The following is a 13675-nucleotide window of genomic DNA, read 5'->3' on the forward strand; positions in this document are numbered from 1 at the left end:
TGAAATTTAAATGAAAACAAAATTTTATACATAAAATTAAATAAAATCATAATTTATATATAACATTCTACAATATATCAAAATTCATAATTAGTTTTGAGATATCTATCCAACATTAATTTTTTTATAATAAACTATTTCGTATTATTTTTAAAAGTTGCAAATATAATTATAATTATAATTACCTATAATGCATTCGAATAGCTATAATTATATTTAATCATTCAAATTTAAATAAATATAATTTTAAATAAAATATATACAAATAAAACTTAAATTAAATTTTTTTAAAAAAACACTCACATATAATTTATACAAAAGTAAAACTCAAACAAAAAATTTAAGCTAATATCTCATTTGATATATTTTAAAAGGCTTAATATAATATTTGGTACTTGAACTTGATACTTTTTCCTAATTTGGTACCTAAATTTGACATTTTTTCTTAAGTTTGTACTTAATCTTTTTGGGGTCCAAGTTGGTAACTAAACTTGACTCTTTTTCCTAAATTGGTATCTAATCTTTTTTTTTTGTTTGTTTGATTTGGTACTTGCTAAACATTTTATAAATTACTCCAATATACTAAAAATGTTATTTTTATGAGGTAACAAAAATAATCAATGTATGACCGATATATGATAGATGATATGATATATTTTTTTGATGATATGATATTTTTTTTGTATTTTATATGTTCAATTACTTTTAGTTTTATTTAATTAATTAATTATTTTATTAATTGAAAATAATAATTTTTTAATTTGGGGTTTTAAAATTTTTTCTTATTTAATATTAATTAGTTAAGCATAGCTCAATACTTTTTTTTAACATGAATTTTCTCTAATACTGATAATATTTTTGTAGCATAACAAAAAAAATTTAACACCTTTAGTATTTTATGATTTGTATAAAATTTAACAAATTAGGTACTAAATTGAACCTAAAAAAGACTTAAGTACCAAATTAGAAAAGAAAATGCCAAGTTCAGGTACCAAATTAAGAAAAATGTAAAATAAATGTAAAATTCAGATATTAATTAGAATAAAAAATTTTAAATATCAAATTAAAAAAATATCAAATTTATGTATCAAAAGTTATATTAACCATTTTCAAAATAGGTGAAGAAAAGAACAATAATTCATAAAAGCATACAAAGGGTTTGAGATTTATCCTAATTCCAAAATGTATGGCTATTGTCGATTGCCATATGGCAACCGTTGGGAGTAGGAAGGTGGCAAAGGCTACCAAAACAGATTTGCATTTCCTTCCACGCATTCAACTTGACGCGCCAACAGGCAACTGCTGTCTTTTTCGACAACAAAAACATATTTTAACTTCTAAAATATTTATTAAAAAATTGCATTGTTTTATTTATTTCAAATATTAATCTTTTTCCCCATTAAGCACGCGCCAAATATTGAGAGTGAAAACAAGTAAACGTTAACAGTTTAAAACCTTTTGCCCTCCATTTTTAACTGACTCGGCACTGAAACATTTTCACTACCAGCCAGCCCCAACCCCTTGCATCGAGTCCATCTCTATCTCTAATTTCCCAACCCTCTGCCCCATCACTTTCTCCATCATAAAACCTAATCAATCCCTTTTCCATCCTCAGTTATTCAAGTCATTTCCAAAACCTCATCTTTGCTCTGTTTCAAAGATTTAATTCTCTGTTTTCATTTTTTGTCTTTTCTAATGGCTCGAGAAGCGTATTTGGTTCCTGTCGTGGAGGCGCAAGTAGCCACGCTGAAGAAGAAAACGGCGGTGACAACGAGCTGGATTTCGATAGACGCTAAGGGGCAAAGCGTGATTCTTGACGTCGACAAGTATGCTATAATGCGCCGCGTTCAGGTTCATGCTAGAGACCTTCGTATTCTTGATCCCATGCTATCTTATCCTTCCACCATTTTAGGCAGAGAGAAAGTCATTGTTCTCAATTTAGAGGTAATTTTTATTTATGTTTTTCCAATTTTTTAGTATTTTCTTGAAATGTGTGCTAAGCTTATTTAATGATTTGATTGCAGCACATTAAAGCTATAATCACAGCAGAAGAGGTTAGTTTATGAATTCGGACATTTTTTTTTTATCTATTTCAAGTGAGGAGGTTTTAGTTTTGGGAGGCGAGTAGTGTTTTGTTTTGTGATAGGTTACTTTATAGAATCTGAATTCTGAACATTTTATTCAACTTGGAATAACATTATTTTTGTTATCTTTTTCAATTGAGGTTTTACTTTTGGAAATGAGTTTTGTTCCATTTTGTGATAGGTGTTGCTTAGAGATCCATACGATGATAACGTAATACCCATTGTCGCTGAACTTAAAAGGCGATTGCCTCAAGATAACCTCACATGTCAAGATCAAGGAGAAGAAGAAGAAGAACACCCTAGTGCACGCAATGATATGGATACTGAGGAGGAAAATGGTACCCATTAACTTTTGGCTTAACTCTTTTGAGTGCTTTTATTCGTCTCTGTCTATACCATTGATATATTGCCGGTTCGTTTTGGAATGTTTCATGTAGAATTTCCATTTGAATTCCGGGCATTAGAAGTTGCATTAGAAGCAATTTGTAGCTTTCTTGATGCACGTACTAGGGAACTAGAGATCGATGCTTATCCAGCTTTAGATGAGCTGACCTCCAAGGTAATTTCTATTTGAATTGTTTGTCGTTCATTTTAGTTTAAGCAATTTAGTGATTGGTAAGATTTGATGTTGGAGTGATTCTTTTATAATATTTTGTTTGAAGGTAATTGTTGGCTTTGCTGCGACATATTGGGGTCGAGTTTTGGCTCTTAAAGTACCGCAACTTTTATTATGTCTAATCTGTACTATCTCATTTTCAGCAAACGTAATCAAATATATATTTATTATGCCTGTTTTTTGTGAAAGTGATGAAAGGATTATATCATTACATTCACAATTACATGAATTCATACAAGAAAAGTACATTAACTTTTTCAGCAAAATGGAAATCCCATTTGGAGTCAGGTTTTAAGTAAATCAAAGCATTCATCTGCTAAGGTACATATTTGTGATGGTTCTGCAGCAGAATTTGACATTCTGCCATTTTATTACATGAGTTGTTTAATAATTGCGTCTACTCTACTTCTTTGTCTGCCAAACTTGACTTGGTAATGGCAATAATTACTTTCCATGGTGGTACCTAAGCGGTTTGCATTGAAATTATGAGGCAAAATTGTAAAGATATCAATGTTGTGTTTGGCTCTAGTGTCAAGAGTGATCTTCATTTATAGTTGTTTATGTGACTAGTAGTCAGTACCTACTGCAAGGACAGACATGATCGGAAGCCACAAGACAAACTTCTCTTTGAGGGGTCATAAAACAGTTTAATGTTTGAGGCATTATTTTCACTTCTCTGTTATGAATGGTTCATATGAAGTCTGCTGTCCAAATTTCCAAGTTTTGATAAAATCCATGTTGAGAACGAAGTAAAAATGTTATATCAAGAATTGTAAAATACATTCTATGTTTAATTGTTTTTTCCTGCAATTACCAGTATGTTGAAGAAAAACAATTAGAGGATATTGTTCAAAAAAAAAAAAAAAAAAGAGAACTATTAGAGGATATGATGGAATGCTGTCCAGACTCTTTTTCTTTATTGTCATTCAACATTGAATATAACATATATTATAGTTTTCTTCTGTTTTTCCTTGATCTTTAATATTCATTAGTAGCAAAGAGTTCAGAATTTTATTCCCATTGTTTTCCCAGTTTGCTTGTAAGACAAGTTCAGTTCCATACAACAATTGTATTTATGTGGTCAGATAAGCAGCCGTAACTTGGATCGGGTGCGTAAACTGAAAAGTGCTATGACAAGGCTGACAAACCGCGTTCAAAAGGTATGTACATTGTGTATGATCCCATAATCCAAACATATCAGGTGAAAGTTCGGTTTCCGCTTATAGGTGATTTGTTTCTTCTCAGTTTCGTTTTGGCCAATAGTAGGATAAATTAAGCTGCTTACAGTTTTTCTGTGACCAGATGACTTTTCATGTATATCTCAGGCAAGAACATGGATAAATCTTGAACAAGCTGAAATAATTGCCTCTTGTCTAGGACTAGATTTTTCTGAGGGGTGAATTATGTACAACGGTCCTGCTGATTTCCAGAATGAAAAAAAAAAAAAAACCTAAACGCTCTTTGTCAACTAATTATTGATATGAACTGTATGAACTGATACAGTCCAGTACTAGTTTAGTTTGCTTTGTTGCCATCAACACATCTAAAACCAAGGGTTAAGGCTTGGTCCAAAACATAGGTATCATGGGTTCAAAACTGCAATCTGTGATCCACTTCCTTTAGATTTCTTCTTTCCCTTAAAAAAACATGCCAAGATACATGCTAATTCACGGTAAAATCTATAAGTTATTTTAATTAAATGAAGTAAACTAATGGGAGGGTTTTTATACCAGTTTGTCTTTCGATGCGTTTATCCGGGTAATCTGAATTTACTACTTTCCCTAGGGAGGAAGATGGCGATTTAAAATATTTTTCCTTAAAAGGGAAAAGCCTTAGGGAGCATCAGTTGAGGGGCATTTTGCCGCTAATAGACTAAGCATACGAATATAGTTTTCTTTAAGCTTAAAAGGAGAATGCAAAATACCAGTAGCATGCTAATGGAAATGACATTTGGTGACAATATAATTGATGCTACAACAAACTAATGGAACATCTCCAGGACCAGGATTATTCTTAGTATATATCTTCTTTAGTTTGGCTATTTAGCCTGAGTTCCAAAATTCAATTTTAAAGCTTATATGATTGTAGTGCTTTTAGGCATATATTGTCAATCATATGGCACTTGTGACCGGAGAATAACATAGATAACTGGATCTCTAGTCATGAGTTCAGACTTATTACCTATCAACATTTTGATTTTTAGGTAAGGGATGAACTCGAACAACTTTTAGATGACGATGATGATATGGCAGACCTTTATTTATCGAGAAAGTTGGCTGGGGCTTGTTCCCCTGTCAGTAGTTTCAGTGTTCCAAGTTGGTATCCACCCTCACCAACTATAGGTTCAAAGATATCAAGAACCAGTCGGGCAAGCGCAGTAACAGTTGAGGAGGACAATGATGTAGAGGAGCTGGAAATGTTGCTTGAGGTTATTGCTGTCATTAATTGTCATGGCTTGTGATTAGTTAATGCAAGATCAAAAGTTGATGCTTGCTTTTGGATTCTGCAGGCGTACTTTATGCAAATTGATAGTACACTGAACAAACTGACTACGGTATGCCCCTTAGTTTTTACATAAACTTTTGCTTTAGCTACATAATTATTGTTGCATGATTATCCTTTTTGTCGCCAGCTGCGTGAATACATTGATGATACAGAGGATTATATCAATATCCAGGTGACGAGCTAAAGGAATTTATTTTCAAAACAGAACTAGGGTGAAAATTTGCTGAAGGAGAGTTTTGATTGCTCCGGGCTATCTCTGAATGTCCCATTTTACTTTTCAATCTTGCTTTAATATTGGTGCTCGGAAGGTTACCGAAGTTATCAAAATTCTCCAAGGCAATTTAGCACCTTCAAGTATCGAGACCTCGTATTTGATCTTGAATCTTGATAATCTAAATGCATTGTCTTGCAGCTTGACAATCATCGAAATCAGCTAATTCAGGTACTTAATTTCCACTAAAATTAGCCTCTAAACCCTTTTCTGTTGGCCAAAAGTTAATAGGTTTTCACTGCATGTGGCAGTTAGAGCTCTTCGTAAGTTCCGGGACTGTTTGTTTATCTATATATTCCTTGGTTGCTGCAATCTTTGGAATGAATATTCCTTATACGTGGAAAGAAGGCCATGAATACATGTTTAAATGGGTATGTCTCGCGTGATCACCATATTATATATATATATATATATATATATACCACAAACAAACTACTACATTTTACCAGGAAAACTTAACCCAAGGGTTGTTTCTTTTTCTAAAAGTTATTGTTGACTTTTTGAAATAAGTTTGTTGAGAATTTTAATCCGGAAAATATGCTTTTCAACTCAGGTGGTAATCCTTACTGGATTGCTATGTACGTCGACTTTCACATCAATAGTTTCCTATGCGAGGCACAAGGGTCTTATCGGGTCTTGAAGTCCATAAAATCACATTTGGAGTACTGAGGATCACACAGCTTTAAGAGAAGCATAAAAGTAGTACTGCAATGAATTCCTTACCATATCTTGGCCCAACCTGGTTAAACTTTCAGATGCCAATGTCAGGTGAACAACTGCGTGCTATATTGTCACTGTTATCATTATATCATGCTTTTGAATCCATGCATGGAAGGTCATATTGTAATTGGCAAAAAAGAAGAAAATTATATAAGGTGCATCCTTATGTTGGCATATATTCATGAAAGTAGGTGGTAAAGTAGGTGACAATTGACATTTGAATTTAATTCATTTGTTTCATGCAATTACATTTACAATTTACATGTAATGAGTTTTAATTTTAAATCTTAGTTTTACAATAAAATTTTCAATTCTCAAATTGCAACCTATTTTATAGCAAGAAGATAAAACTTTGACAAATATTATATCATCATATTATGTGTATGCTTCAAGTTTATATATAATATTATTGTGTTACACATTTTGAAGATCAAAATCTACTTGGAGTCCTATACTGATATGTAAATTTTAATTTTTTATTAAAAATTACTTAAAATTAATCCTTGTATATTAAAAATTTATTCAAATCATGAGATTGTTACTATAATTTGAACAAAATATATAATACTCAATTGATTTACCCATAACTCGACTTGACCCGTTGAATTTTTTTGGAATGGTTGAATTTTTTAATATATTTTAAAATTATTAATAATTTAATGGAAAATTATGAAGATATCATGATTTAAATAAAATTTTAATGTACAAGGACTAATCTAAAGTAACTTATAGTAGAAGGGTTAAAATAAAGTTTACATAATAGTATAAGGATTCCTATTTGACCATTTTGGAGGCAGAAGAAGAGGTACGCCATCCAATCTTAAAATTCAAATCCTAGGAAGGACCGGGTGAATTTATAATGTAATATATATATAGGTATATATTTGTTTATTTTATAATTTTAAAGACAAAAATAATTTTAATAGTTAATTATATATGTTTATACGTAATATAACATAATCAATTGACTGTGTATGGTTTTCTTTTATCATATAAACTTATACATTAATATTATCAGCATAATAAATATAAAATGTGGTGGTTGCTTATATATAAGAAGAAAAATCTAGAAAATAGACAGGGAATTACTAATTAAAGATTGAATTAAAATAAGCTTGCAAGTTGTAAGAAACTTGAAAATACACGAAAATTAAATATTATGGAAAACTAAAGCGCATGGAGTGAAGTTGGCACAAAAATATTATTCTATTGTACAATTCAAAAACTAATTAACCCTAAATTAAGGCTGGAAACATAAAAATACTCAAACATTACCCAAACATGATTTCTTTTAAATTCTCGACTTCGTCTTTTATGTAAACCCAAAAAAAAAACCAAAAAATCTCAAGCTTCCTTTTTTTTTCATAGATTAACACGTGGTGAAGCTTTTGGTATTAAAAAAATTGTAAAATTTCAAATTTAAATTTTATAGATAAAAATAAAATATTAAAAACTTTATTTTTAAATTAGAATTTCGCACAAAATTTCATAACAATTAACTTAAAACTCATACAAATTAACTTATCACTAAATCAATAATGTAATTAACTAGAAATAATTAAAATAGGAGCATGTAAGAAAAAGTTTAATAAGCTTATAGCTATAAGAGAGATAAATGAAGTAGGTTAATATTTAATGCCCAATAGAACGACGCCGTATATGGCATCTAAAGGCCTAAAAGCCTTCTCCGCCCTCAGCATAAATATAATAAAAAAAGAAAAAAAGGGGAGGAGGAAAAAAAAAAGTAGTACATAAAAAGACCGAAATTCTATTTCTGTTGTTTTGTTATGTTAGTGTTAGATTCAGATCATCGTTGTGGTTTTTTTTTTTCCTCTTCTTCTCCGTTGGAAAAAATCCACGTTAAACTTCACCGTTGTCTCATCCCATTTAACAAATTTCCCTTTTTCCTTAAATCTCTCAATCCCTTTCTCCTTTCCTTTTTCAGATCAAAAAACACTCTCCACCTCTGCTTAGTTACGCAGCCAATTCTCTTCCCTTTGTTTTTCTTTCCCGTTTCTTATCCACCTCTCTGTTTATAACCCTTCTTCTCCTTAGTATTTCCGTCACGGGTTTTAATGCAGGTTTTTATGAATATATGCACGTAAATTTTCCTTTGCCTTTTTGCTCCTCGTTGACATGCAATGAGACAGAGATACGTGCAAAGGGGGGTTATGTTGTGTTAAATTAATTATTGCGATTCAAAAAAAAAAAAAAAAAAGAAACAGAGAAGGTGCAGTGTAAAAGAAAAAAGAGAGATAGAGAGAGAGATGGCGAATCAAGTAGTCAAAGTGAGGAGAGAAGCGGTTGCGGCATGCATGACTTGCCCCCTTTGCAATAAGCTTGTTAAAGATGCCACCACCATATCCGAATGCCTTCACACGTGTGAGTCTCTCTCCCCTTTCCTAAGTTCTTTTGTTCTTAATTATTCAAATTTTCTGTTGTTTCTTTGCTCTCCGCTCCTCTTCTAAAGTGGGTTACTCTTGTTTTCTCCGTTTCTTATCTGGGTTTTTCTTGGTTTTATATCTTCAATGTTGACTTCTTCGCTTAATGTTTCATTGCTATACCTGTTTTTTAGTTGATGTTAAGGCATCCTGGTAGAATAGCAAAATCGGTGTAATATTATGAATTGTTTTATTTAAAAATCTAGGATTTTGCTAATGATTTCCTAAGACAGTTTTAAGGTTACTAAATATAATAATATATTATAAATAATGCATAAAATTGTTATGATGCTATTACTATGAATAGTATATTAACTAACAATAACATTAAAGAGCTCTCTTACAGCAATTGTTAGTAAAGCCCCAAAATTTATTGCGCACAGTTACTATTTTCTACATTAAGCTAAGGCTTATTCCCATCCTATACTTTACTTTCAATTCAAGGTCTTTTCCAAGATGGGAGCTTCCTTATTTGTTTTGCAAGCCCATAACAAGATTCGAACTTTAAGATGATTTTTTCTGTTTTTGAAACGGAACCAACTTATTATGCAAGTTACACAAGTGTTTCTGTTGCTTTAATTACTTCACTTGCGTGTGATCTATGTTTCAGTGTGCCTTGCAAGATTGTTGAATCAATAAATAGAAATATATGATTGATTTGTGTTTCAAGTTTTATGTAGTTTGCAGAAAGTGCATATATGATAAGATAGAAGATGAAGATTTAGAATGCTGTCCAATATGCAACATTGATTTGGGTTCTGTTCCGCTGGAGAAATTAAGGTAGCCTTATTCCTTCTGTCTATCATGTATTTGTCAACACTAATATGTTAATTGCTTCCTTCATGACCAATTTTTTTTTTTAACGTGTAAAGTGATCAGTTCTAGTTTTAACTGTTAGTCTTGTCAAATGGTCCAAAGGATTTATTCAAGCTGTTACTGAAATGTTACTGATTTCTTCTTTATGCCTTGGGATCATTGATCATTTAGAATTAGGAGTCATTCCATTATTTTGAAGTTTGACAGTGGCTTCTACACGCCAGTGGTTCTATAAAGTTCAGATTTAAAGGCATGGAATGAAATTTTGGAGGGTTTAATGAGTCTTAGTGGACTTCATTGTTAAGTTCTTAGAGACAATAGGAAAATGTCTTTACAGGCAACCAATATTGCCTAAACTCTTTTCCATTTCTTGAGGTTTCTTGGTCAAACCTCCCCCCCCCCCCCCCCCTTTCCTTTTTTGAGTGATATGAGTACATGTAATTAGCCAATTTCAAATGAAGTGTCTTGCCAGCATCTGCCAGTGTTATGCAAATGTAAGTAGCCAATTTCTGGATTGCAAGTCTCTCAATTCCAAAAGCAAGGTGAGATATGTTGAAGAGGAAATAAAAAGACCATATTCTGGGTGGATTCATGTTTTTGCATACAGCTTTTGAATTTCCTGGTAGACCCTCTGCATGGATGCATTATGTTGGTTAATCAAAATTTTGGAGAATTTAATGTGTACTGAGATGCATCTCTGCTTTTGAATCAGGCCAGACCATAATTTGCAAGATGTGAGGGCCAAAATCTTCCCTCTTAAAGGAAGAAAAGCAAAGCCACCTGAAGTTCTGCCTCCAATTACAATGCCAACTAGAAGAAAGGAGAGATCACTATCTTCATTGGTGGTTAATGCCCCCAAAGTATCAACACAAACTACCATGACCGGAAGGAGAACAAAAGCTGTTGCCAGAAAGGCTGGTTCTCTACGAGGTTCCAGTTTTTCAGTAGAGAAGCCCGTTAAAAGAGAGAGAGACTCTGTGGAGGACCACAAGGAGAGTGCAAGCTCACCTGAAACGCTAAATAAATTCACTCAGAATAAAAGACAGGTACATTGAATCCTACATAAGTATTTTATAGGGTCCAATATTGTCTAATACTTCTCTCTTTTCTCAAACATCCATTTACTTGGAAAGAATTAATGTTTTAGATTAAACTGATAATATCTGTTGTCTTTAAAAAATTGAGCAACACAGTGTACTTCTGCTGAACCTTGCCAACAGAAGGATAAAGGAGTAGAGAATAGTGGCGAATCACGGGATGGAAAATTGGATCTCTGGAAACCTTTAGATTGTTTGGCAGAGGTTGCAAATAGGTCCAAGTCCTTCAAGTCTAATTTACAAGGCTGTGATTCTAAGTTAGAACTAGAACCTACCTATGTCATCAACCCTGAAGCTCAAACGTGCAGAAACAAGCATAGGAAAGAAAACGGCAAAACAAAAGTTGAGGAAGAAAAGAATAATGCTGCTCCTGCAACAACTTCTGGAATTGTGAACCCTAAAAAGTTACGCAGGATCCGTCAAAAAAGTGGTTCTGGATTCGGGGATTCTGGCATTTCTCTCCAAGCTGTGCTAGATGCTGCTGGTCCAAGGCATGAAAAAAGAATCGGTCCTGTGTGGTTCTCATTAGTGGCCTCTGAAGACCAGTAAGAACTTATTTCATCCTTCAAACTAAAATAGATTGAAGGCAGTTATTTTAAAGATTATTTTGTCTTGCTAATAAACTGATTCAAATGTCAATGCTTTTAGGGTAGGAGAGGCACCCCTCCCTCAAATTCCTGCAAATTTCCTGAGGATAAAGTAAGTTTCTTTAGCATGAGTCTTAGAATAGCTCATTATATATATTCTTCTTTTTGGCTGAAGATTGAAAATTTTTATCTGTTGTGTGAACACGATGATTCTGATCTGTTGGCTGTCTTTTTTTTTTTTTTTTTTCTGTATCATAATCTCCTGGGTGCCCTTTTTTTCTGTACCATAATCTCCTAGTATATGTTTTGGCATACATAAACCGATTTAGAGACCTCTTAAAGGAATTCGATAAATAATATATGTTGGAGTCTATAAGGTCATAGGCATAGACAACTTGTAGTCACAAAGGAAATGTTTAAAGGACAGTGAGAGCAGGAGACAAGAGAAGGCCAGGATACACTAATATCTTGGCGGTCCTCTGCACGAGGCTGCATCCAGAGTTTCTTTTTTTTTTTTTTGAGAAAATGTTGCATCCAGAGTTTCACTTATGACAGCAGGGGTTGTTGTGATACATGGGGAACCTAGTAGATGATGAGCTTAGGTTCCTTTAAGTGGTTTGGTGTGTTATAACTAGCTAAATCACTTCTATTAAGTCATTTCGACTATAGATGCATATTTCTGCCGATTTTTGTGCCTTTTTTCCTCTCTTCTATACTGCATGTCAAGTTTACATTTTGATTCTGCCATGAGTCGATGACCAAGTTTTCACCGAGAATTCGAAACTAAATGATGGTTCCTTTTCATTTTTGCTTAAGATTTGTTCCATAACAAATCTGGTTAAAATATTTTGGTAAGTGTTGCTGCAAAAACTTAAAATTTGAACTTATTTTTATTTTTGGAGTGGTAGAATGATCCATATTCGGTTATTATTAAAAAAAATTCTTTGTTTTGGAGATTGTTATCATTCTTCTTTCATTATGTGACAGGGATGGAAACATACCTGTTTCTTTTATTAAAAAATACCTGATGAAGAAACTGCACCTCGCCGATGAAGATGAGGTGAGTTAATCTCTCCTTGAATGATGTGTAAAGATACACAATGAAGAAAATTGGTCAAAAAGATTCGACATTGGGTTCAGTTATTTTACCCATGATGCTCATTATCAAAATGTGATGAGAATTTTATGCATGGATATTCTGAGATCTGCTTTGTAAAGATAGTTTCTATTGATTTTGATACGTTTTACATAAAAATTTTCTGAAGCCACTGAACAGAAGGTTAAAAGTAGGTAGGTAAATTTAGGCAAGCAAAGAACGAGCTAGTTGCAGCCATTGTTATACTTCCTTTGCTAAGTACTATTGATGATAAACAAGCTGCATTGTCTTTATTTTTTTTACCTTTTGGGCAGGTTGAGATCAAATTTATGGGACAACCAGTAGTACCCACATTGCAGTTGTACAATTTAGTCCATCTGTGGCTGCAAAAGGCATCAACATCACAGAGAGTTCCAGCATCTGTTGGTTCTTCTGCAAAGGATTTTATCATGGTGTTGGCATATGCTCGAAAAGCCCCACAGCAATAGTAATGCTTTCTTTCAATTTTTCCCCACATGTATAATATATATCATTATTAGAATCTTGTTGGTAATAGAATAGGACATTCGAATACGGTCCAAAATACTTTTAGCTTGGCTAATGAGTTTAGCTTAGCCAATATTGCTTCTTTACATTTTGGGCAGGTTGAGATCAAATTTATGGGACAACCAGTAGTACCCACATTGCAGTTGTACAATTTAGTCCATCTGTGGCTGCAAAAAGCATCAACATCACAGAGAGTTCCAGCATCTGTTGGTTCTTCTGCAAAGGATTTTATCATGGTGTTGGCATATGCTCGAAAAGCCCCACAGCAATAGTAATGCTTTCTTTCAATTTTTCCCCACATGTATAATATATATCATTATTAGAATCTTGTTGGTAATAGAATAGGACATTCGAATACGGTCCAAAATACTTTTAGCTTGGCTAATGAGTTTAGCTTAGCCAATATTGCTTCTTTACATTTTGGGCAATCAATCATACGTGAATATTTTTTTTTTTACAATTTGAGGCTTAAGCTCATTGCCATTATAATTATTAAGTAATTACATATCCAAACACATTATTAATAAAAAATTCATTTCTTCCTCGTATATTCTAGATGTTCTTGAGATCTCATGATTTGGGGGTATGAAACTATTTATAGGGCTTGTCTAGAATATGAACTTATTGATTATATTACTTTTGACCTCTTCTGAAGAATTTGTTAGTGCCAGTTACACTATCCAGATGCAACTCTAATTGCAACTTAACTTAAATCTGGCTTGTAACTTGTCATATATGGTTGCCATTTTTTTACCATAAAACTTTGGGTTCTTTAATTGCCCAACTTTGAGGATTTTTAGCAGCATTTATTGAGACAAAACATGAAGGAAAACACGTATAGAAATGATTCTTTCAAGAGTTTCAATGTGATTGAGTTTCCTTAAATAAATTAAATT

The 13675-nt window shown here is 32.7% G+C and overlaps 2 protein-coding genes across 5 annotated transcripts; both read left to right on the forward strand.

Moving 5' to 3' along the window:
• Positions 1–1445: 1445 nt before the first annotated feature.
• On the forward strand, positions 1446–8418 carry LOC108470112 (magnesium transporter MRS2-2-like). Of its 3 annotated transcripts, none has more exons than XR_008287196.1 (12): positions 1446–1944; positions 2025–2054; positions 2266–2422; positions 2522–2643; positions 3786–3860; positions 4904–5128; positions 5210–5254; positions 5333–5377; positions 5618–5647; positions 5728–5847; positions 6030–6244; positions 8278–8418. XR_008287196.1 is itself a non-coding variant. In XM_053031929.1 (12 exons), exons 1-12 carry the CDS (start codon positions 1696–1698, stop codon positions 6114–6116), a joined length of 1245 nt encoding a protein of 414 aa, XP_052887889.1. In that variant the 5' UTR covers positions 1446–1695; the 3' UTR covers positions 6117–6515. The 3 variants fall into 3 exon arrangements, 2 of the variants coding, with proteins under 2 accessions (XP_052887889.1, XP_017626821.1); XM_053031929.1 differs by lacking the exon at positions 8278–8418 and adding an exon at positions 2962–3021 and having other exon boundaries at positions 6030–6515; XM_017771332.2 differs by lacking the exon at positions 8278–8418 and having other exon boundaries at positions 6030–6515.
• Positions 8419–9142: 724 nt separating this feature from the next.
• On the forward strand, positions 9143–13239 carry LOC108470110 (E3 ubiquitin protein ligase DRIP2-like). 2 transcript variants are annotated; one of them, XM_053031930.1, is made up of 6 exons: positions 9143–9417; positions 10166–10499; positions 10647–11095; positions 11199–11249; positions 12125–12197; positions 12548–13239. In XM_053031930.1, exons 1-6 carry the CDS (start codon positions 9287–9289, stop codon positions 12719–12721), a joined length of 1212 nt encoding a protein of 403 aa, XP_052887890.1. In that variant the 5' UTR covers positions 9143–9286; the 3' UTR covers positions 12722–13239. The 2 variants fall into 2 exon arrangements, with proteins under 2 accessions (XP_052887890.1, XP_052887891.1); XM_053031931.1 differs by having other exon boundaries at positions 9305–9417; positions 10171–10499.
• The last annotated feature ends 436 nt before the right edge of the window (positions 13240–13675 follow it).

The sequence above is a fragment of the Gossypium arboreum genome, chromosome 8 (genome assembly GCF_025698485.1).
Source record: "Gossypium arboreum isolate Shixiya-1 chromosome 8, ASM2569848v2, whole genome shotgun sequence".
Lineage (NCBI taxonomy): Eukaryota > Viridiplantae > Streptophyta > Magnoliopsida > Malvales > Malvaceae > Gossypium > Gossypium arboreum.